Source organism: Peromyscus leucopus, chromosome 10 (assembly GCF_004664715.2).
Source record: "Peromyscus leucopus breed LL Stock chromosome 10, UCI_PerLeu_2.1, whole genome shotgun sequence".
In the NCBI taxonomy this organism is placed as follows: Eukaryota; Metazoa; Chordata; class Mammalia; order Rodentia; family Cricetidae; genus Peromyscus; species Peromyscus leucopus.
In genome coordinates, this window is record NC_051071.1 from 22,323,784 (window position 1) to 22,346,037 (window position 22,254).

The following is a 22,254-nucleotide window of genomic DNA, read 5'->3' on the forward strand; positions in this document are numbered from 1 at the left end:
TGGAACAGAGACAGGGATGCCCATCCCCAGTGAGACAGAGACAATGCCAGCATCTCATGACAGCCTAGCATAAGACATACATCAGCTCGCCCCATGTTAAAAGATAAAATCCTCCGTTTGGCACACCCATCCCTTTTTCCTTTGACCTACTGCTCCCTCACATCTCTCCAGGGAGGCCCTGCCTGCCTGGTGGCCTGTCTTCTCTGTACTAAGAGGCAGGCCCAGTGTGTGGAGGGTGAGCCCTAGCCCAGGCATTAGGACAGGGCTGGTGGCCCCCTCTGAGCAGCAGCCTCAGTTCCCTGACTGTCCAAGGGATCCGATGTCATTGACCCTAGGCTCTCAGACCAGTTGTGACATTAATTCAGCACATAGGAAAATGTAGGCACAGTGCAGCTGCTGCTTCCTATATTTAATAAACGCCTAATGCCACAGCTGCCACTTTGGTTGCTTACTTCATCCTCGTCTCCCCTCGTGGACTAGAACAGACCACCAGAGACGTGCTCAAATGTCAGCTGAGGTCCAGAAAGGGCAAGGCGTGGTCAGGAACTAAAATGTCAAAGAATAGAGTTCATATCTAAGACCGTTCACATGTAAGCCTTGGTGCAAGCAAGGTGCCACCGCGAGTCCCACACAGCAAAAACACCTCTGAGCAAACTGAACGTTCGCATAGCGTTTGGCTAGGAGTATCTGTGTGAGCTTACCAAAAGCAGCCAAGCAACAACCGCCATCTTAGGCTGGGGATTTAGCTTTGTGGTACACAGCATTTGTCTAATAAGTGCGGGGCTCTGGGTTGGAAAACATGTAGCTCCGTAGTTAGGGAAATTGTGTATTTTCTCCCACATTCTTGTGAATTCACATTTCCTGCCTGGTTTTAAAGGACCTGAAAAAGTTAGCAGGGAAAATTCAAGTTAATCGAGAGCTTTTTTGATGTTTAAAAAAAAAAAAAAAAATTCTACGTATTTTAAATATTTATTAAATATTCTATATTTTAAAAATACTTACATAAAAACAGTTCCCACTGAGCTTATTCTGGATATGGTGCTGAAATGCCCAAGATAAAATGGTGAGGGCTGCCCCGACTGTCACAGTTGATTGGTGGTGTTGCTAAGTCCTTGGAGCCCTGAGCATTATAGCCCCTGGAGCCAGAGAATAATCCCTACTGCTTGGACGACGTGACGGTACCTTCATGTCTCTGTTCGCCTCTGAACAAATGATGCAATCACAGCAGGGAGTCGTGACCTGGAGCAGACTATGTGCTTGGCTAAAAATGAGACAGGAAATCATCCCAGGAATCTCATGTGAAATCCCAGCCTAGTGTTTCTCTACACTATAAATATCTTATATAAATTCTATAAATTTGAGAAGCCTGGCTGATTACCACAGCCTCAGATCTCTCTTATCTTGAAAGAGTACTGCAAACATAAGCCTTTAAATTTTATCTTTTTTTGTGGAAAGAACCTCCATACTTTAGCCTCGGGAGTGAGTCTGTGCCTTGCCTGCATGTGGACCAACATGATAAGATCCTTTTGCAGAATCAGGGTCCAGCAAGAGGAAAGAACATTGGTGATTCCAAAAAGAGCCTCTTGGTCTGCTAGGAGCCAGAAATCATGTTCCTGGGAAAATTGATTTGCGAATTCTTACTTGATGTTTCGACTTTAAATTTCATTAGCAAATGGGAAAGCCGCCAGCTAGTGAACTTCTTACCTGATTAGCTTCTGTCCTAGTTAGCTTCAGCTGTCAACTTGACACAGCCCAGAGTCATGTGAAGGGAGGTTTCAATTCAGAGACTGCCCAGATCAGATTGGCCTGTGGCCATGTCTGTGAGAGATTGTCCTGACTGATGATTGATGTAGAAGGGCCCAGCCCATTGCTGGGCAGCTCTGTCCCTAGGCAAATGAGTCTGAGCTGTATAAGGAAAGCGAGCTGCATTGTTCCTATATTGAGCTCTTGCCGTAACACACCCCCCCACACACACCCGGTGATAGACTGGGATCTGGAAGTTATAAATCCAATAGCACTTTCCCCACCAAGTTGCTTTTGGTCAGTGTTTTATCACAGCATCTGAAAACAAGCTAGCATACCTCCTATGATGGCGTGGCTTGCCGTCTTCCATGTGTTCGTATTAGAACCCACAATTCCCCCTGTGGAGGAGCAGCTTCTTACTCCCACAACATGTGAATGTCTGCTCTTCAGAGATGCAGGCAAAGTGTCTCTCATCCAGCAGTGAAATCTGAAATGCTCCAGATTGCAGCATGATGCCACAAGTGGCAGATTTCATCTATGCTACTATTAATATTAAAATTACTGTTTTATTATATAAAGTAACCTCCAGTCTAAGGACTAGTCCACTCATGAAACCTAAATTTTACATTTAGACTTGGGTCTCCTCCCCAGGTGACCTCATCGTGTATATGTAAATATCCCCCCCAACTGAAGTAACTCGAAATCCCAAACCTTTCAGGTGGGCCACACTTGGTCTATGAGCAACCGAGAGTCTGCACCTCTGGTGGCCCCTCCTGGTTTAGAACAAAGGTGTCTCATGAAATTACAAAGGAGAAACGTCTCAGAGCTCTTTGTCTTAGCTGAGACACATGAGGAAGTGTTCACCACCATTACCAAGCTTAAATCTCAGCCTTTTCACTCTTGTGGGGGACACTAATCTACATATAAAACTGCATTGCTGGGCTGAGAGTCTTCCTTCTTCATCTATGTGCCTATCCTGTGAGCCTTTTTTTTTTTTTTTTTTTTTGGTCACGCCTAGATGCAGCTGCCCAGCAGACTGCATGTGTCCCGCATAGCACCTACCTCCTCCTCCTCTCCTTTGTACTCATCCCCCAGACTTTCACCTCAGTCTCTTAACCAGCCTGAGTGGAGTCATAACAAATGTAAAAACGTTAGAGAATCCCTGGAGGGAAGCAAGCAAGGGTGTTTTGAGTGCCTTCAGCAGGGGGAATGTGGTAAACATCCTCCCGTGGCCATGGGTGCCAAGTCTCCACATTTCTAGGAAAGAGAACACAGATGTTGACCTCGTTTAGAAAGGTTAATAATTACATGTCTTCTGGTTCTCTAGAGAACTACATGCAAATGACTGGTTGTTTATCTTTCACCTTACCTCAAAGTAGTTTCCTTCTTGTAATTTCATCAGCAGACATTCTGTGCTGAATCAAAGCGGCAGGTCCTAACGATTTTATGGTGTCCTGGCATCTTGGATTCATTTATATGAGTAGTGCATTCCTCAGCTTTTGTTCCCTGGAAGTGTTTCTGTTCACACCGTCCCCAGTTTCTCCACGGAGCCCTGGAAAGGAACCAGATCAGTGGCAGGAATATCATAAATACTTGAAGAAGAAAAGGGACGCAACATTATTTCCTTCTTCATTTAACTTTGGAATATAAATATGACTGGGATCTGAGTCCTGACCATTGGGTGATCGCAAAACAGTAGTGTAGCAACAATAAATGTGTTAGCTTGCCATCATTACAGCAAAATATACCTGAGGCGCCAACCTGTAAAGAGAAAAAGATTATTTTGACTGAGAGTTATAGAGGTTCCAGCCCAAGATCAAGTGGCCCCCTTGGGGTGGAGGTGCTGCTGGCAGGAGGGGTAGATCATGGCAGAAGTGTGTAGCAGAGCAAAGTCTTCACCTCAGGAGGTAGCACCCGAGGCACAGAGAAGCCAACTGTGAACAGTAAGACAGTCAGTCCTTCCTCTCTCAGCTTTCTAAACATGCCCCACAATAAAAGGACTACAGAGTAAAGGTGACAAGGGCCTGGGCACAGCGTGAAGAGCAGAGAACAAATGGTAACTGGAGTGAGGGGCAGGAAGCCTTGAGCAAGTGGTCCCAGTAGATATCTCCAGAAGTGGGAAACAGAAACAGCATATTGGCTCTTCCAACCCGGTGACCCAAAAAGGGTTTTGGCTTCTCCTTGGTGGTCCTCCTCCCCTGAACTAGGGCCTGGAGGACATGTTCTACTGAACAGCCAGAGCTCTTCAGAGAATATAATCCACCCTTTAGGGAGTGAAGCCCTGGGGGGCAGGGGGAGGGGGGGGCCTCAGTCCGAGTAGGGTCTTTAATGAGATGGTGGCGTGGACCACTGTTAATTTCCTGCTTCTGGTCATTGAACTACAGTTATGTAAGAACATTCTCAGTTGTTAGAAAAAAAGTCACACAGTCTGTCTAGCAAACCCAAGCAGACGGAGAAGAGAGTGGAAATATGAGCAAGCAAATGGGGCCAGACGTTGCTATTTGGGGAGCCCTGATGAGGAACATACAGAAAATCTGCACTACTTAAGAAGTTTGTGCAAGTGTGAAATTATTACAAAATAACATGCTAGACCAAGAACAACAAAAAGCCCTCTGTTTAAAACCAAAAGCACGCCCGCCCTCTGTACACACAAGGTGACCGAGGGACAGAAGTCACCAGAGCAGGCCACCAAAGTTCTCCCTATCTACAAGGACCACATCTTTGAATTTTTGGTGTTCCACACAAGAACTAGATAGTCTCTGTATTTTCTTCCAGGACTCAGGACTAAGTTGTTTTCCTTGCCTGGGGCAGTATCAAAACCTCAGGCTCAGCTGGTTTCTGCCTTCTGCTGCCCTCGCAACACAGGTCCCCACCCAGGACTCAAGTGACACCTTTTCCATAGTGATTTCACATTTTAGGGTGAACGCTTCCTTCACCCGCCCCATCCTGAATTCATCTCTTTCAGCTTCCAGTATCTGACGCCTCTGACTTTTGCCTCTGTGCTAGTTGTCTCTCTCCCCCAACTTCAGGAAGGAGCTCCATAACTCCAAACACATTTGTTTGAGGGGCTAGATCCCTAGAACCTCCATGCCCAGCACTAAATAGGTCCTTGGGGAGTTTCAGCGGAGGGGATAGCTTTTAGAGTGTACTTCTCACCTCATCCCGTTCAAATGAACCTGAAATAACTTGGAAAGTTTCACCCAGCCCAACTCAAGTCAAACTTTTTATAAAATTATAAATTACATTTTAGGTTTGTTTCGTAGTAAGTCTGATATCTACAATAAAAAATACCCCCTTTTTTAAAACAAAAAATTATGAATCCTGCTCATAGTTGTGTATTGCTGGTTCCTTTCATGAGATTCCTAAGTTATAAAAGTATCATGGCTGCCCCAAGTTCAAGCAAAGTTTCAGTCTCGCAGTTGAAAGTTGTTAAATGATTTCTTACTCATTCTGTTTTGCTGAGATTCTTAATAAAGGCAGCTGTACTAGAATTGTACTATTCATTGCAAAGAGCTGTCTTCCATTCATGGACAGATTCACCCCATGCCCCTCCCTGTCACCTCTGTAGAGATGTCTGTGCTGCTGACATTGGTCAGGCCCAGTGAAAGAGCCAGGCACTGCTTCTGCCAAAGCACCCCTCCCCTCTCTGCCCTGGAAGGGTGGGAATGGAACCCACGGCAGCCCCGGCGTGATAAGGCTTTGTACATGACACTTAGGAATGATCTATGGGTCTTTTAAGAGCCACCTACTCCCGGGGAAAGAATCTCAGATAAAAGGAATCCGCTAGAGTCTAGTCTTTTTACAGAGCTTCCATCTGTGTCCAGCCAGAAGACCAAAAAAAAAAAAGGCAGCAACAATACAGCAGACATTTTATAAACACAACCAGAAAGTACATGGGGCTGGGCCTGAGCTCAATTGGCAGAATGCTTGCCTAGCATGCTTGAAGCCCCCCCCCCCCCCCGGGTTTGATCTCTGGCATTACATAAAACCCATGTGTGTGGTAATTCAACACTCAGGAGGTAGAAATGGGAGAATCAGAAAGTTCACAGTCATCCTTGGCTACATAGTGAGTTTAAGGTCAGCCTGGGCTACATGAGACCTTTTCTTAAAAGGAAGGGGGAAGTGTATGGTTATGGTTATAATGGCTAGTGTTATTTGTCAGCTTGACAATGTCTAGAATCACCTAGGAGATGGGCCTCTGGGGGATTATCTTATCTTGACTGTTAATTGAGGTAGAAAAACCCATCCACTGGGCAAGGAATGCTGTGCTGTGTGAAGTAACGGGTATGTGAGAGCTAAGCACTAGTTCCATTCATCATTGCTCCCTGTTCCTGATAATGGATGTAGTGTGACCAACTCCCTCACGCTCCTGCTTGTAATCTGGAACTGTGAGCTAACATAAGCCCTTACTCCCTTAAGTTGCTTTCCTAGGTATTTTATCGCAATTGTTAAAAATGAGATTATTCTCTCAGTAAATTCCTAAGTGTAGTCATTTCCAGAGGTGAGCAGTGTGGAGCGGACCCACATAGACTAATACACATTTTCATGTGTTCTGTCACACAGAGGTTTCAGGATTCATTTTTAACTAAATGCCCTGCTGATTAACATTTTCACTGTTTGTAATTCCATCCTTATTACTGTAATAAACAAAACTGAAGTGACTTCTTTTACATACGTCTTTGGTCACTTAACAGATGGGGTGGATAGATTCCTAACAGTGTCATGGCTGGGCTGAACGATTTATGGTTTTATGAGTATACATACATACATATATATACATATATATATATATATATAAAGTCATTTTATAAATAGTGTCATATACAGTCTGTCCCTTGGAATGAAATTTGAAGGCATGTGGTTTGGTGGGACTGGCCCCTAGCCTGGCTCTGTGATTTGTTGCAGTCTGGTTTTAGATCCCTACCACTGGCCTCACATCACAATTGTGGTATGCTATACCACAATTTCTGTCTAGCGTTGTGGGTGTAAGGAGTAGGCACTGGGGAGGTATCTACCCAGAAAATTGGGGAAACTGAAAATCTGGAGATGGCAGATGGATTTGTCCACCATTTTACTTGTTCCTCGACAACTTGAGTGTTTCACCCAAAATGTCTGGCAGACTTGGGAAATGTTTAAAACCTAGTAGAGAGATATTTTAACAAGGCATGATATCTAGCAATTCATCTTAAGAAAATAAACATATACACTAAGACATATTTGAAGATAATCTTAAATAATTCTATAATAAGAATGAAGAAAAGTGAGGGGGTGGGGAGCGCACGTTGGGCAGCGTGGGAGAATTCTTCATCTTTGAGGCCTTGTAAGCTCTAAAGCAACGAAGAGGCCTGATGACATGGCGAGGTGTTTATGATGTAATGTGAAGCTGCACAGCCCAGCTTAAAAGTGTGTGTGCAGTATGATTACAATTCTGTCAGGGTTTCTATTTATAAATATCTGTGCAGAAGAATGCCGTCACAGTGAGTCTGTGAACTGTCAGTGATTAGCAGTTTATTTCCCCTTTGTTCATTACTGTATTTTTCCAGTTTGATAGAGAATCACGTCATCTATATAAAGCTAACGTATGTGTCTTAATATCTCATCTTCATACATATGTATGTATTTGGATATATGTGTACATATTGGTACTGCATAGGTATGTTACTATGTACATGTTCATACATGTGATTGTGTATTGTGGTATCACGATGCTTGACTTCAAGCAACGCTTGATACTTAATAACAGCTCTAAAGCCCAATAATAGTGATGATGGCCACTTGGAAATGATGAAGAGAAGCTGTAAAACTTTTCTTTAACTGAAAAGGTAAGAGGAAATCAAGTATTTTGAAAGCAATGCCTGATTTGAATAACTTTTACCACAGTACATCCCCGGAATTGTTTTTCTCCGTTTATGACCTGCTATTGTTTGTTATTACGAGCTGGAAATTTCGGCAGTGTCTGTAGCAAAACTTCATCATCATAAGTACACAAGTCTAGAAACACACTTGTAGCTTATAGTACTGTCCTTTGTTCCAGGCAGCTCTGGGGCCCTTGAACAAATCCCCACTGAGAGTAAGGAGGCTTTGTTTTTGTAACTCCTCTTTGATTCACTAACAGATTTTTCTTGAGAAGCTTTCAAATTTTATTTGATATAATGGGGTGCCAATTTATAAAAATCAGTTTTGTCAAAATAGTAGACTTGATGCATCTCAGATGAGCTGAGCATTCATACACAGATAAGTAGAACAAAAATCCACTCATCAGATGAGCCTTTCTTTTGAAATAGAACTGGTTTGGGGCAGTCTTGGCTGGTGAGACCCTTTCACTGTAGAGAAGTCTTAGCCGTGACTCCAAAAGCCCCGTTCAAGTTTTGAGAACTATTTTTAGTAATAGAACTGTCTTATTTGTAAGGAGTTTTCAAGGACTCCAAGTATTTATAAATCTACTGAAATGTGAAGTTGATGAGGTTGTATGAATTGCATAGAGTTTTTTTTTGTTTTGTTTTGTTTTTTTCAGAGTAGGTAGAAGGTAGCGGTTGAGAGCAGGGTTGTGCGTTCCTGTGGCTGGAAAGCCACGCTCACAGAGTTGAGTCCTGTGCTTCAGTGTCGATCCTCAGAGACAAAGCAGTGCCATAACTCAGGACAAACCTCAGGAAGACTCGGGGAAATTTCATTCTTTTTTACAAAAATTAATTTAGCCCATCTTATTCACCCAAACTCCTAGGCATCACGCACCTCTCCATTTCTCTATTTGTGGGTGTTAAGGACATCTCAACTCAAAAATATTCCTCTGTGGCAGGAAGGCTAGATACAAGGTGCTGAGGGGCAGCTGGTTGGTAGAGGAAAAAAAGGCCAGTTAGGTCAGAGAGCCCTGGGTTCAAACCCTCGCCCCAGGACTGACTGTTCTTGTCACTGGGAAATCCCTACTGCCTCCAGACATCATTCTGATGAGGCTGATTTGATACCTGCTTCAGAATAAAACAGTCCCTGCCGAGACACTCAGTGTAGGATTCCCTCAGTATCCCGTGCATTCCTTTTCTGAGAGCATGCCGACTCTCGCCCTCTGATTGCAGCCAGCCTCTCCTGAAGTAAGGCCTCTAGAATGGCAAAAACTCTAGCCTTCACCCTACAAGATCCTTTGATTTAAGGAGTTGTTTAGCCAGAGATGAAGAATGAGGACAACTCAGGGTCCCAGGGATGCTTTCAGATGTCCACCACTGTCGCAGTTTCTATGCGGTGTCTGGGAAGAGCAGCCCTTAGTGATGCTGGGCCATCAGCCTGCGCACCCCGGGGACCAGGCCGTCGACATGGGGAAATCTTTGCCTGCAGACAGCTGGTGAGGGGGGCCAGGGAGGCACAGAGCTTCGAGTGTCCTGTTTTCTATTTTTATAAGGTGAGCCTCTGGCACAGTTTCACTGCCAAAGTCAGAAGATCTTTTGAATTCAGTAACAAGATTCCTTAGGCCCCAGCCAGCAGCAGCAAGGTCTGACTGCTACAGGAAGCTGCGGTGAGATTGTGTGCCAAAGCTGGGAGCAGGGAGGCCCAAAGACCCCGTACTGTCCACCTGCCTGGGACCATGAGGACAAAAAGCCAGGCGTCCCAGATTGTAGCTTGGGGCCACAGAGCAGATGTGCTCAGCCCTGCTCGTTCTCAAACACCTTCCCTCTTCTTCTGCAAAGAAAGGGGCTTTTGTTCCTCCCTCTATATGGTGAATGTATAGGAAATGACAACAGAAAGTCTGGGAACAATGGGACGTTTTATTGCCTCCTCGGGGCCCTTACAGCAGAGTGTGTAGTGGGCCAGTCCAGCAAAAAAAGCACCCCCTCCCCCACCCCTCTGACAGAGAGTTTCATGTTGACGTAATTGTGCCTGTTCTCTTTCATATTACTGTTTTATTTTTAAAGCAATTAACTGTTTGGTTGGTTGGTTGGTGATGCTTTCCGCATTGCATCTTAACCAGTTGAGGTCTGCTTTCTAAGAACTGGGAGTGCCGGCGCACAGGCCTTAGAACCCTCCCCTTCTGCCTGCTAAGTCGCCTCCAGGCTTTCAGCTAGCCCACCCCAACCTATCCCGGGTCTGTGGACAAAGACGGCTGTAAGCTTTTCCAAGAGCCATCTTAACACTGAGAGGCCAGTGTCACTCATGGGTTCCCACTTCACATATGGAGAAACTGAGGCTCAGAAAAGTTAGGTAAATCAGGAAGGGAGTTGTGGCTCCCTCTGACTCCAGAGTTGCCACTTAGAACCAGCCCTAACTGCCATACCAAAACTTCAAGCCAGTGCCAAAGTGGCATCCATGGAGCATCGGTCTTTGTGTATTCCACTCATTGACAAAACAGTGTCCTACAGTTCAGATGAGGAAAATGAACCTTACTGTGTCAGGATGGAACCGTGGGTCTCCTGCTTCCCTACCCCTTTCCAGTATTGCACAGATTCCTATGTGCCCTGGACAGTTAGCCCATGGAAAATAACTGCCAGTGTTATGGCTCTTACCCTGCTGAAATGTGAGTTGCTGGGGGCCCAGAACCTTGATCTGCCTGAGAGAACCTTCTTTGTCCACCCTGGTTAAGAAATGAGAGCATTCAGTGTGCCTCAGAGGCCCTGGCTGCTCCCAGGCGCTCTTGGCCCGGGTTCTTGCACAGACCTATGAAATATACAACCCTTACTTGATTCCTTAATGAGTGCCAGCGCAGCTCAGAGGTCTGCTGGGGGGGGGGGGGGCGGATGGCAGTGTGGCACCAAATGCTCCATCTAGAACCCTCCTTTGAAAGATTCTGTGGAAGGACGTTGGAGCTGCACACAGCATTCGCTTTGTGCCTTATATATTTGCTACAAAATGTCCCTTCTGTACTTTCCAACATTTACCCAGATCAACACTGCTGGTATGTGTAATGGTTTTTCCAGAGTTCTGTCTTGGAGGTTGTTTGGCTTGCGGGCAGCAGGCCCTGTGGAGTTTGGGGAAATAGCCAAAGAATGGTGTGTCAGTTAGAGTCTATAACGGGAGGTGTGTACTTTTCTGTCTGTTCTCTCTCACAGGCTTTGGGGTCCAGGGGGAGGGGGGAAGGCCTCAGCCATCACGTACTGCCCTGTCCTGCCAACCTGGCATTTTTTTTTTATTTTATTTTATTTTTTTTTTTTTTTGTGAGAATCTCAAAGAAGTGAAGATAAACCTGTGACAGAGTACGTGTTAGCTTGTACTGCCCAGACTATATATAGATGGGGGGGGCAGGAGGGCTGTGGAGCATCTGAGGGAAAAAGAGAGCGTTTAAAGAAAAATGCAGTGGGCTGAAAGCAGACTTTGAAACGTGGAGCCACGGCTGATCTGGGCAGGAAGAGTGGCGAATGGACTTGGGGAGACATGAAACGCATACTTCACCGCCACATAACTTTCCTGGAGGAGACAGTGTTTGCCGTAACCACATAAATGCTTCGAAGCTTAGGAAAGGAAGAGCATTAGGAGACTGATCTGGGGAGTGGAAAGCTTCACAGACTCAGGAGGCCCTGCGTACTGCAAACCAGAATATCAAATGCATTTATACTTTCCAAATTTCTGTTGCTTTTATGTTAAAGCGTTTTAGAAAGAATGTTCTTGCCCAGAGACCACAGACATATTTTCTTGATTTGAATTAAGTGTTAGTTCCTAGACTGAGTCGGTCATGTGAGCCGTGTGTAGGCATGTGCTTTGCTGATAGAGGCAAACTTTCCCTGAGTGAGGCATAAATTCCAGAAGAGGGAGGGCTATTTTTCTTTAAGAGTGAAAGTGGGTTTGAAAGCAAACCCTGATATTTTTGAGTCAGGGAGTGGCAGGGGTAGAGAGGCCCTTTGGGTTCCCCCAGCTTTCCTGATACCCCCGAAGCATCCCCACTCCCATCTGGGAGTTCAAAGCCAGAGGAATATGAGCTCTCTCTCCCCAGCCTCAGGGAGCCTTCTCTCAAAGAAGAGGTGGATATAGCTCCTGCCCCCAGGGCCACAGGACCCTCCCAAGTGCTAGCATCGACTCCCTCCATAGAGCCGTCCTTCTAAGCACATGAACTGGAGAAAGGGCAGAGAACTGGGCCACTGGAGATAGTCTTTCAGAACAAGCTAACGGTCAGTTGAGGCTGATGGCAGCAGTTGGAGACGAAGATTAGCGGGAGGTTGGTCTAAACCCAGAGGACGCACACACGTGCTCCAGCCTAAGTGATCTGTTGGTGTTTGTTTCATTGCCCCGGGATTTTTGCAGCAGATCATGTTGTGTGTTGTTGATGTTGTCAACCATTGTCATCAGCCTTAAAAGCCCCTGGGGAGGCTACATCCGTTCTCCGAAGGGCACAGTTGGGTTGCTGGAGTGGTTGCATTCCTACCTTGGGGACCAGTAAGATGGCAGGCAGCGAACAAAAGCAGCCTTGATGAGGGCAAAGCTGCCCAGGACTGCAGCCCTTGCTGGACAGTGAGCCCGGCCTCCCAGGGAAGGTAGGGAAGCACCAGAAGAAAGTACCAGGCAGTAGGCAATCACAATTTAAAATGCCACCATGTCCTTCTAACTGCTGTTCCCATGCTGTTGAGGTAAGATTCTCAGTAGAATTTTGTTATTGAGGGTTTTCGTTGTAGCTGTTGTTTTTTGTTTGTTTAAATCTCACTGTTCCACAAAGACTGCATCCCCATCCACTGGAGCGGGTAGCATTTTTAATCTCTGAAATGTCTACTATGCTTTTTCCCGAGGAACTATTTGGTTTCCGTAGATTTGGATAGCTCTAGGAGAAGGGCCAAAGAACTTCATGACTGTATTCTCCTGTACCCCTTTCCATCGGTCTAGATGTTTATCTCAACTTCCTCCTGTGCCTCAGGAACTTGAAGGATATAGAGGGAACAGGAGCTGCGGGTCCTGTGGACTCTGGGAATGGAGAAAAAGGGGGTGCTACAGTTTAGGGGAGGAGGATCAGCCCAGACATGCGCTGCACTTGTACAAGCGTAAACGGTCCAACCTGGAACGGCTATAGTGTTTGAGTAGGTGCTGTGACTCCCTAAGCCAGGCTGGTGGCTTGCCTGTGTGCCATCTGTGCCTGTGAGGCTCCCTGGTCCCTCCAAAGAGAGGAAAGGGAGTCCCATAGCCCTGGACCTGCCTCTGTGGAGCCCGAGGAACCACTTGTCTATGTGTGGAGACACTAATGTTTTTACTTGTGTTTTATCTCATCTGTTTTTCTTGTAAATGCCAAGTTGTTTCATCTGTACTTGTCCCTTTGTGTGTTGCAGGATGTCAAAGTCTTTAGTGAAGACGGGACAAGCAGGGTGGTGGAGATTCTGACTGACATGACTGCCAGGGACCTGTGCCAGCTGCTGGTTTACAGAAGTCACTGTGTGGATGACAACAGCTGGACTCTGGTGGAGCACCACCCCCAACTTGGATTAGGTAGGGGACTGGTCACCTGGCTTGCACGCAGCACCTGGGGACCTCAGTGTGTGATGACATGGGTATGCCACAGCCAAATGTAAACATGTCACCATCTCCCGCCAGCCGGGCAGGCAGTTAATAGGTGGTCAGCACTCCCTCTGGCCCTTGCTTTCTCCTAAACATTGCTCTTCTTCCTCCCCAGTCCTCTCCCTCTGATACTCTGAGAAGCAGTAACTTCCCAAAGGCTCAGCCTAGGTGGTAGGGTCTCTAGGACTTGCTTCTTCTTCCAGAGCCTCGCAGGGCTTGGAGCCCAGCGGCCCACAGCTACCCATCTCAAAGCAGCTCAGCCTATTCATAGGAAGAAGAGAGCCATAGTTCCCTTGCGGTAGGGACAGGGAGTCAGGATACATTCCAAAGGACTCTCATAGGAATTAAGTGCCTGCATGGCTTCTTTCTGAGGTGATGTCTACACTGCGTGTGCGTGTGTAAACAGTCATGTTGCTTGTGGGACAAGAGCATATTTTATACCATAGAATATTTGAAACTAGCTCCCAAACTTGCTGGGGTGCATTTGTTATTTTTTTTTTTTTCCTCAATTGGTTCATCTCAGGTAAAGAAGCCTGTCAGACTTTTATTAAAGGTGTCTTTTCCACACCAGTCCCTCCCTTTTTAGGAAAAGTGAAACACGTTTTCCAACTGGGCTAGGTTTTAGAGAGGATTGTGTGAGTTCTTAAAGTTTTTAAGATTCACCATCTTTAAGTGAGCAACCCCAGCACAAGCTCCATTTCTGCCTTCTAGTTCTCTCACTTATCTCCGAGGGTGTGTGTGTTTTGTTTTATTCAAACCTACCATTTCATCGAAAGAAAGAGAAAGAAAGAAAGAACACGGCTATGTAGCTCTTTAAAAGGAAATCCTGTTTCTGCCGCAGCTCCACAGCAGTCTCTTGTCGGGGTCCCACTGGTGAAAAGATGTAGTGCTGTGTGGTTCCTCTCAGAAAGCCCTGTTCACATCTTAGCATTAAGCTGCCCTGCTGTGGATGAGTGAACCACAGACTTGTGGGAGGCTCTTTGTAATGGATGTTGCTCTAGGGTGTGTTTTTTGGGTCCCGGCCTAAAGAGTGGGGCCTCACCTATGCTTGGTGGGGAACCACCCTGCCCAACATTCCTAGGTATCGCTGTCTCCATGGAAACAGCTCTCTTAGGCAATTCTATACTGAGTCTTCTTATTAGGGAAGAGGACACACAAAGGGGAGACTGTATATGCAAGTCTTTGGGTCAGATTCTAAAACAGACTAACGCAGAACTGTTACAGTTGGGGCCCTAAGGAGAGCATTCTGATATTTTCAGTTTATACTGTGCTGGTCTTAGCCGCTGAAATACTGGACACTTCCTGATGAGCATTTGCTCTAAGGCCTCCCTACTGGGAATCCTTCAGCCTTGGTGTGTGGGGATAGTCAGTGATTAAGTCCAGCTAGTGTGCTAGCATAGGGTGAATGGGGAAGTCCCATCTGTGCAAGTGTGTGGGCTGCAAACCTCCAGAATCTCCCCTTCCATCGGGAAAGTTCCCCACACACACAGCGACGGAACATAGTCAGCCCGCAGGCATGGCAGACAAACAGATGACTTTTTAAAGAAATTTTGCAAAATACACTTGACAAAACAGCATTTTGGTGCTCCCTCCCCGGCCCTTGAAAGTGGGATGGCAGCACAGGGTCACTTGGTACCAGGGCTCTCACATCCAGGCCTTGACACTTTACAGGCATCAACCAGGAAGAGTCCAGGGCTGGGGAGCGAGGGCAGCAGGCATACGAGGACAGGGCCCCACAGATCCTGCCTGGTTCAGCGACTGAGGAGTGAGCACTGTGGCTTATGTGAATTAGACAGGCACCCCAGGAAAGAGCAGTGCCTTTCTGGGGGCTGTTTACAGCTCTGTGTTCCAGTCAGACGCCATAGTGCCGTGGACACTACAGAGTCTCCTTCAGTCCTCCGTGCCCAAAAGGAGCCTACCACGAGCTGGTGTTCCGTCCATAGCTCCCTGACTGTTAATTTGAAAATGCCAAGTGGTGTATTTTCCTCATTAAAATATGCGGATAGAAAGAAAGCTGGCTGGCAGGCTGGCTGGCTTGGCATCAAGGTGTCTTAGACACGCTTCCTTGCCTGGTGCCACGATTCCCAGCAGTCAACCTGGAGGCCTGAGACCTTCTACCAGGGGGTTGAGCCAACTGAAAGGCTGCACTGAGCCTTGTTCTGTGCTCTGTCCTGCATGATGATCTCCATGCCACCTGGGCTGGACAAGTTTCTGCTGAGGCTCTGAGTAGCTATGTACTTTAAAAGCAAAGAAGTACGGTCTCCTCTTTGACTGGTCCGATGCTCAAGCCCTTCTGTTACAGAGTGAGATGTTGATACAGATGCTGAATATAGTTTCAAATAGTTGAAAAATAACAACTGGCCTTTGAGGAGTCTCCACGTCTTCCACATGAACACAGAGTAGCTTAGGAACATCCTAAAGCACACGCAGCCTTGGTCCAGTTTTAGCCCTCGAACAGCAGGAAGTTAGTTCACAGGCAGATACTTGAGGGTACCAAGTTGTAGGCCACGGCCGTGTCTCGGCATCCCATAGCGGCCCGAGGAAGGGTTTAGCAGGGTTTCTCCACTGTTCACCAGCTCACTGAGGAAGGAAACGGGAGTTGACGCTACAGCTGGTTTGCATGAAGAGCCACAGCGAGGCTCCTCTGGGGTCACCAGACTGGCAGCGGGGGAAAGCACGATCCTTTAGAGCTGTGCAGGCCAGCTTGGTAGTCACTGGTTACCTGAAACCACAGTGGGGCCCTGTTTCCCCTGCTCCTTCCCCAGGCTCCATCCCACCCCCACCCCCCGTGTGTACGTGCAGTCTGTGTGCAACCCTCCCAGACAGCCACTATTGCAGGCCAGAGCTGTATAGACCGTAGCACTGGTCTTAGCTGGGAAGCTCTCCACAGGGTCCTTTGTGCTCCTCGGAGCTCTTGGGAAAGCAGAACACTTTTTGATTTAGAGCTCACCACTGCATCCTTACTTAGGCAACAGCTACCTCCCTTTCCTACTCTGTATTTTAAATGGAAAAGTAATTTATTCTGTAAAACAACCACCCACAGATTATGGGGTGGTTGAGTTCTGTTTTCAAGTTTGTTTAGAATATTTTCTCTGAGTAAAACTCCTAATGGAATTCACTGATCTGTTTTTAGACGAGAAAGTCTGTTTAAAATGAATGAACTTAAGCCTGGCTGTTTTTTCAAACCATGCATCACAGTTTTAGTCAATGCTTAAGTTGTATGTGGTTGTTCACCTATGTCTTGAGGAAATATAACCCTTGTGTAAACATAAGCGCTCATGTGTTAAAGGGAGAATTCTCCCAGATAGAGGTAAATGGAAACTATTCTAGGTTTGCGTCAAGCATGGCTTTTCATGTTCTGTGAGCTTTGCATTTGCCATGGGGACAAATTTTGGTTTTAAATATGTTTCTACCAAGATGTCCCCTTCCTACAGCATCAAAATTAAGGCCAAGGATGTGTCAGCCCAGAATGTGCTCTTCTTGATAACAGAGGTGGTTCTCATAGAGAAGTGGCCGTGGTCACAGTTCTCCTCTGTGGACAGAAATTCTTTCTCCCAATTCTGAGACCCTTTTAACTTAAAGTGGCTTTTGCTCAGCATCTCCCTTCCTTCCCAGATGAGACTCAGCTCTGACAGCATGAGACACGATAGGGATTTAGGATACCGTCCCTGTGTCCACTTAATCTGTGTATGCCTGCCTGGCGTCAGGTCACACACTGAGCCTGGGGTGGACCGACTCAGACAGTTTATTCCTTTGTCTGATGTGGTTAGTTCTCTGTCACTACCACCTCCATCATGGCTTTTCAGGAGCTCTGTGGGAGGAGCTATGCTCTCCATTCCACAGCAGAAAAGCACAGCTCCTCTGAGCGTGTTGTATCTATCAGCGAGGAGCAGGCCGAGTTCTCTGTGCTCCACAAGAAGGAGAGGTTCAGAGAGGGAGCTAGCCAGCGTTTCCAAATCCTTACATAAGGTGTACGCACGCACATGCATGTGCCTACCTGTACACCCTGCACAGTGAATACTCTGTGTGGAGCATGTTCTTTTCTTTGCCTTCACACATAATGCAGCCGATGCATACATTCCATGACATGGCCAGTGTTAACTAGCTAGGTGTGAAGGGTGAATGCTTTGTACATCCCATTGCTTATGGTATCTTGCCCACAGCTCCCCTGGTCTTAGCGCCTATTCGCCCTCTGCTTTTCCATCCTGCCTCTTACAATTCCTCCTTGCCTGGGGTCTCTGTCTTGCCTTTGCTCTGGAGTGTTTTCCAGATGTGATGGTTTATTCGATGCAAGAACTGAAATTTTATAGTATAAGGGCAAAATCATTTGTTCCCCTCTCATTAATGTAGTGTTGACTCCAAGTGCTTGTCAGTACTGACTTGAATTTTGCATTTTATTAAATTTTAAGACCTCTTTTAGATATCCATCAGCTTGTTAAAGACAAGACTTAAATTTAGTGTCATTCCTGACATACTCTTCATTCTCGGGGCTTAAAAAACAGGTTTTGACCTTGGAAGGTTGTGCTGAAGTTTCTGCCTCATCTCACATGTGATGTTTCTCCCTACAGAGAGGTGCCTGGAGGACCATGAGATTGTGGTCCAGGTGGAGAGCACCATGCCAAATGAGAGTAAATTTCTGTTCAGAAAGAATTATGCCAAGTATGAGTTCTTTAAGAACCCAGTGGTAAGTCTCCTTTTGGGGTTCACGTTGGGACTCTTAAAATCTTGGCGTTTGTACTGGGGTTGAATAGAACCTGATTATCAGATGACGAGCTGAGACTTGTGGACGTGTGGGTACATGGGCTTAAGAAGCTGTGTCGCCATTTAATGACGCAGACCTCACACACGACGCCATCATAACTCGATGTCGTTGACACTGGTGACAGAGACCGTCTCCAACTGCGGTCACCTTGTTGTTATTTATTCTGTGGTTGTGGTTTTCTTTTGGTACTGGGGTGGTATAGGTTTTGATGAAAGATGAGAATGCTGTTGTTTAAAATACAGATGACCACGATCATACCCGGAGAGTGTTTAATGCTGACAGGCTGTACGGTCTGTAATGCGCTTGTTTCTTCTTTCCCTCTCTGTCTCAGAACTTCTTCCCGGATCAGATGGTCAATTGGTGCCAGCAGCCCAATGGCAGTCATGCTCAGTTTCTGCAGGTAAGGAGAGAGACCTGAGTCCCTACTGAGATAGGCCTGCTGAGGGTCTGAAATACAGAGCAGACGCCCCAACTGCTTCTCAGGAAACTCACAGCATCATGCCCACCCTCCTGTGGCAGCCATTTGCTTCTCTCCGTTTCAATACTCACTGTGTTCGATGCAATATCCGTTTTGCTGGGGTTTTAAGGAGTTTGAAGGAAGAAAATTTTGCTCAACACCCACCCCTAAGTATTTTTAATAATTCAGGAAATATCAGCTATATGTCATCACATAACTGCTTTCATTTTTTATATGCATATTGCCTAATTTTAAAAATTTGTCCCTCCGTAGAATTTTCTGAACACCAGCAGCTGCCCTGAGATCCAAGGGTTCCTGCAGGTGAAGGAAGTTGGGAAAAAGTCTTGGAAGAAGCTGTATGTGTGCCTGCGCAGATCTGGCCTTTATTACTCCACCAAGGGGACTTCAAAGGTACATTTGAAAACATTTTACTCCTCCGTATGCTAGGTGTGCTTGCTGTGAACGTGGGCTTAATTTTTAAATGCACCCAAACCTCTCTTATGCTAGTGTGAACTTATTAATGAGCAGCTTTTATAATGGCTATACGCGATGTGACCCCACGCTCTGCCTGGCTGCTGTTTTGCAGGAACCGAGACACCTGCAGCTGCTGGCTGATCTGGAGGAGACCAGCATCTTTTACGTGATTGCTGGGAAGAAGCAGTACAACGCTCCCAACGACCATGGGATGTGCATCAAGGTACTCCACCCCGCAGGATGCCGCCCACCCAGTGTTTGGCTGCAGAGCCTCTTCCTTTGCACAGAAATAGTTCTTACACTGGCTCTACTGTGTGCTTAGGATCGGGTGATTTTTGAACAGTCCAGGTGCTTGAAGAAAGTAAACACATGCCCTCTGAAGTACTCAGTGGCCTCAGTGACTTAAGGCCAGGTAGCTGTTGGCCTCCTGCACTGGGTACAGCTTTTACCTGGTCACAGTAAGAAGAGGTAGAAGCTGGTTAAGAGGAGGGGACTCCTGACCTGACACCCGATGATCATCATCACTTTGCCACATGGCCCTGTCTGTCCTTGGTGACTATAGGGATGGAGGCATACCCCTACCTCCCTTGGGCTCTTAGCTCCACCTCAGCACCCCTGCTCAGTGGTATCACTGATATTCACCTGGATTTCCGCTGGTAATTATCCTCAAGACCTCTGGACACTTCAAAAGGTGAAGGGACGAACCTTCACCTTTTGAAGGTCCTTCTCCATAACTCAGCAGGCAGTTACGAACACCAGTGTCCCTCCACACACTACACCTTCTCCTCCTTGTCCCATTGCGCTTGCTGTGTTCACAGCCTCGTGGGGGGTTAGTTTTGCTGTACAACTCCCAAAATTGCTAGTCAAGAGGGGGACTCTGCTTCAGCTGAGGGGCTGACTTGTAGCCGCAGCTAGCTCAGGGCTAGTCTGTGACTAGTAGTCCTTAATAAGGGCTTTGTCAAGCAGGTGGTGGCTAAACTGGACCAGGGGCATGTGTGGCCCTTGCTCTGCTGCTCTCTGCTCAGGTGCCATCCAGCAGACTGCCTCTGGTTTGGGGCAGCCTTCTCTAACCCTGGGCATCCACTTGCTCACCGTTGCACTGGTGGGGTTTTCATTTCTCCTCTAGCCAAACAAAGCGAAAGTTGAGATGAAGGAGCTGCGTCTGCTCTGTGCCGAGGATGATCAGATTCGTTCTTGCTGGATGACTGCCTTCAGACTGCTCAAGGTATGTGCCTCAAGCTGGCCTCAGACTCAAAATCTTCCTGCCTCAGCCTTCCTAGTATTTGGAGAAGAGTTGATTCTGCATTGAGTTCTAGTGTCCCAGCTACTCTGCAGTTATCAGTTGATCCAGTGATCCACACATGCCAAAGGTCTCAGGATTACACTTGTGTTTCTGGCTCTGTGTGTGGGTTTGCCTGTCTGTTCATTCCTTCAATCTGTCTATCCCCAGGCCTCTTTTTATACATCTTTAGGCAGAGTTGCAGTAGATGGCCCAGGCTGGCCTTCAACTCTCTCTGTAACTCAGGCAGGACTTGACTGGTCCTCCTGCCTTCCACCCGTGTGCACTCTCTCTTGTTTCCTGAAGCCCTGCCCCCTCCTGTGTGTCATGGTAATGCCCAAGTCTCCCTCGGGCTGCTGGGAAAAGGCACTGAATGGGCTCACAGCAGCCCAGATAACAAGCTGTCAGGTTGTGTTTCCTCAGGATCAGGGTGCAGGTCGGGTCCTTGAACTTGATCCTTTCAGACACTCTGGCCTGCTAGAAAGGGGCTGGTTTTTTTTAAAAATCTGGAAAAAGTGAATTCAACACGGAGGTTTCCTTGCTTTATTACATTTGTGAACATAGACTCCTAAATCATCGTGTCAAGTCCTCTCCCACCATCCCTAACCCTGCCTCATTACCATTTTTGATTAGTGGACATGGACTTGGCGCCAGCAGTGTTGAAACAGTAATTTATATCACGTTGTGATCCTGGAGCTTCGGGGAAGGATAACTTTGTTATTTAAAATTAACCAAGGACCATCTTACATCTTTAAGTGCTTGCATAAATATATATTAAAAAAAAAGGGGGAAAAAGAGGCATTGCTGTGCTCAGCGTTACAGATTTCTTAGTGGCCAGTGCAGGACGTAGGGTCAGATTGCGTTCTTCATCCTTTCCTAGTACATCATTGAGTCATTTCTTGGCCACAGGACTGTGCCAACGTGGTAGAAAGTTGTAACGGTTACCTACTTCTCCTATTCTCCCTCCTCTTCTAAAAGTTTCTTAAACTGATGTAAAAATCCCCTCCACAAAATGTCTTGCTGTGTCAGCACAAGAGCCTGTCATTGTGGTTGCTTTGGTTTTAAATTACCCCGCCCTGAAAAGGCAATTAGGTTCATGTTCAGCAAGACAGCAGACCACCAAGAGGCACGGGGAGCCTCCTCTGCAAACGCTCTCCGACAGTAGGACCAGCATATTGGAAACAAAGAAGAAATTCACTGCAGTGCTGTGAGGCAGCTAAATGCGGGCATCAAAGCCTTCTCAGCAGTGAGAAGGGTATATACAAAACAAAAGACCGCACTCCATGGAATGAGGTCAGAGAAGCCTCGCCCCTGGAGCCTAGGCATGCCAGGAAGGGCGACAGGCTAGGAATCACAGAAGGGCTTGGGTGGCCCCCTGTCCTCAGCCTTCCCTCTACCGACGTCCCTATGTGCAAATACTCCCTCCAGGTTCTACTTTAGATGCCAAGACTTAGACCTACAGTTCCACACAGCTAGTCCTCAGTTACTGGGGGGAGGAGGCATTTCCCGCTCATGGCGAAAATGAAGCACATAAGACCAGTGGGACACGTTTGACCTGCAGCGGGCTGTGGTTCATAGTGAGAGTGCATCCATTTGTAATCCTTCAGTCTGAGATTATGACCACCTTACCGAATGACGTTAGAATATCCTTTGTTTCAAAAAATATTATTGAGACCAAGTGAAAGCTTTGGTTAAATTTTTGTGTATAGGTTGTTGATTATCTAATTTGATAAATCAGTTGATAAACCTTAAGCACTCGGAGCTTTTTTTTTTCTCTCCCCCAAATTTGTTTCTTTGTCATGTCTAAAATGTAAGCATTGTGGATTTAGACTCCTTGCATTCTTTCCCTAAAGAACTCATCAAGTGGTTCTCAAAGATTTTCAAGCAGAATTCTTCCCATTTCACTGGAAATCTGTAACTCCCCAATATGATAGACAGAAAAAAAGGCCTGAGTTTTTTTTTTTTCTTTTAAATGCGGTAGATTAGAGTATTATGGATTAACAGGCATCCCCCAGTCTCAGTAGCTTGTAACAGCCAAGAGTAGCCTCAGCCTGGGTTCCCATGGCCTCGGGAGGGTATTGTCAC

At 46.5% G+C, this 22,254-nt stretch overlaps 1 protein-coding gene across 4 annotated transcripts in view; it reads left to right on the plus strand.

Annotated features, from left to right (window-relative positions):
- Grb10 (growth factor receptor bound protein 10) overlaps positions 1–22,254 on the plus strand; it is a 104,043-nt gene that overhangs the window by 72,166 nt on the left and 9,623 nt on the right. For all 4 annotated transcript variants that reach the window (XM_028882958.2, XM_028882956.2, XM_028882957.2 and 1 more), the window contains exons 6-11: positions 12,972–13,128; positions 17,766–17,881; positions 18,291–18,359; positions 18,690–18,827; positions 19,003–19,113; positions 20,017–20,115. In XM_028882958.2, coding sequence (XP_028738791.1) covers positions 12,972–13,128; positions 17,766–17,881; positions 18,291–18,359; positions 18,690–18,827; positions 19,003–19,113; positions 20,017–20,115 — 690 coding nt within the window. The remainder of the gene's footprint in view (positions 1–12,971; positions 13,129–17,765; positions 17,882–18,290; positions 18,360–18,689; positions 18,828–19,002; positions 19,114–20,016; positions 20,116–22,254) is intronic.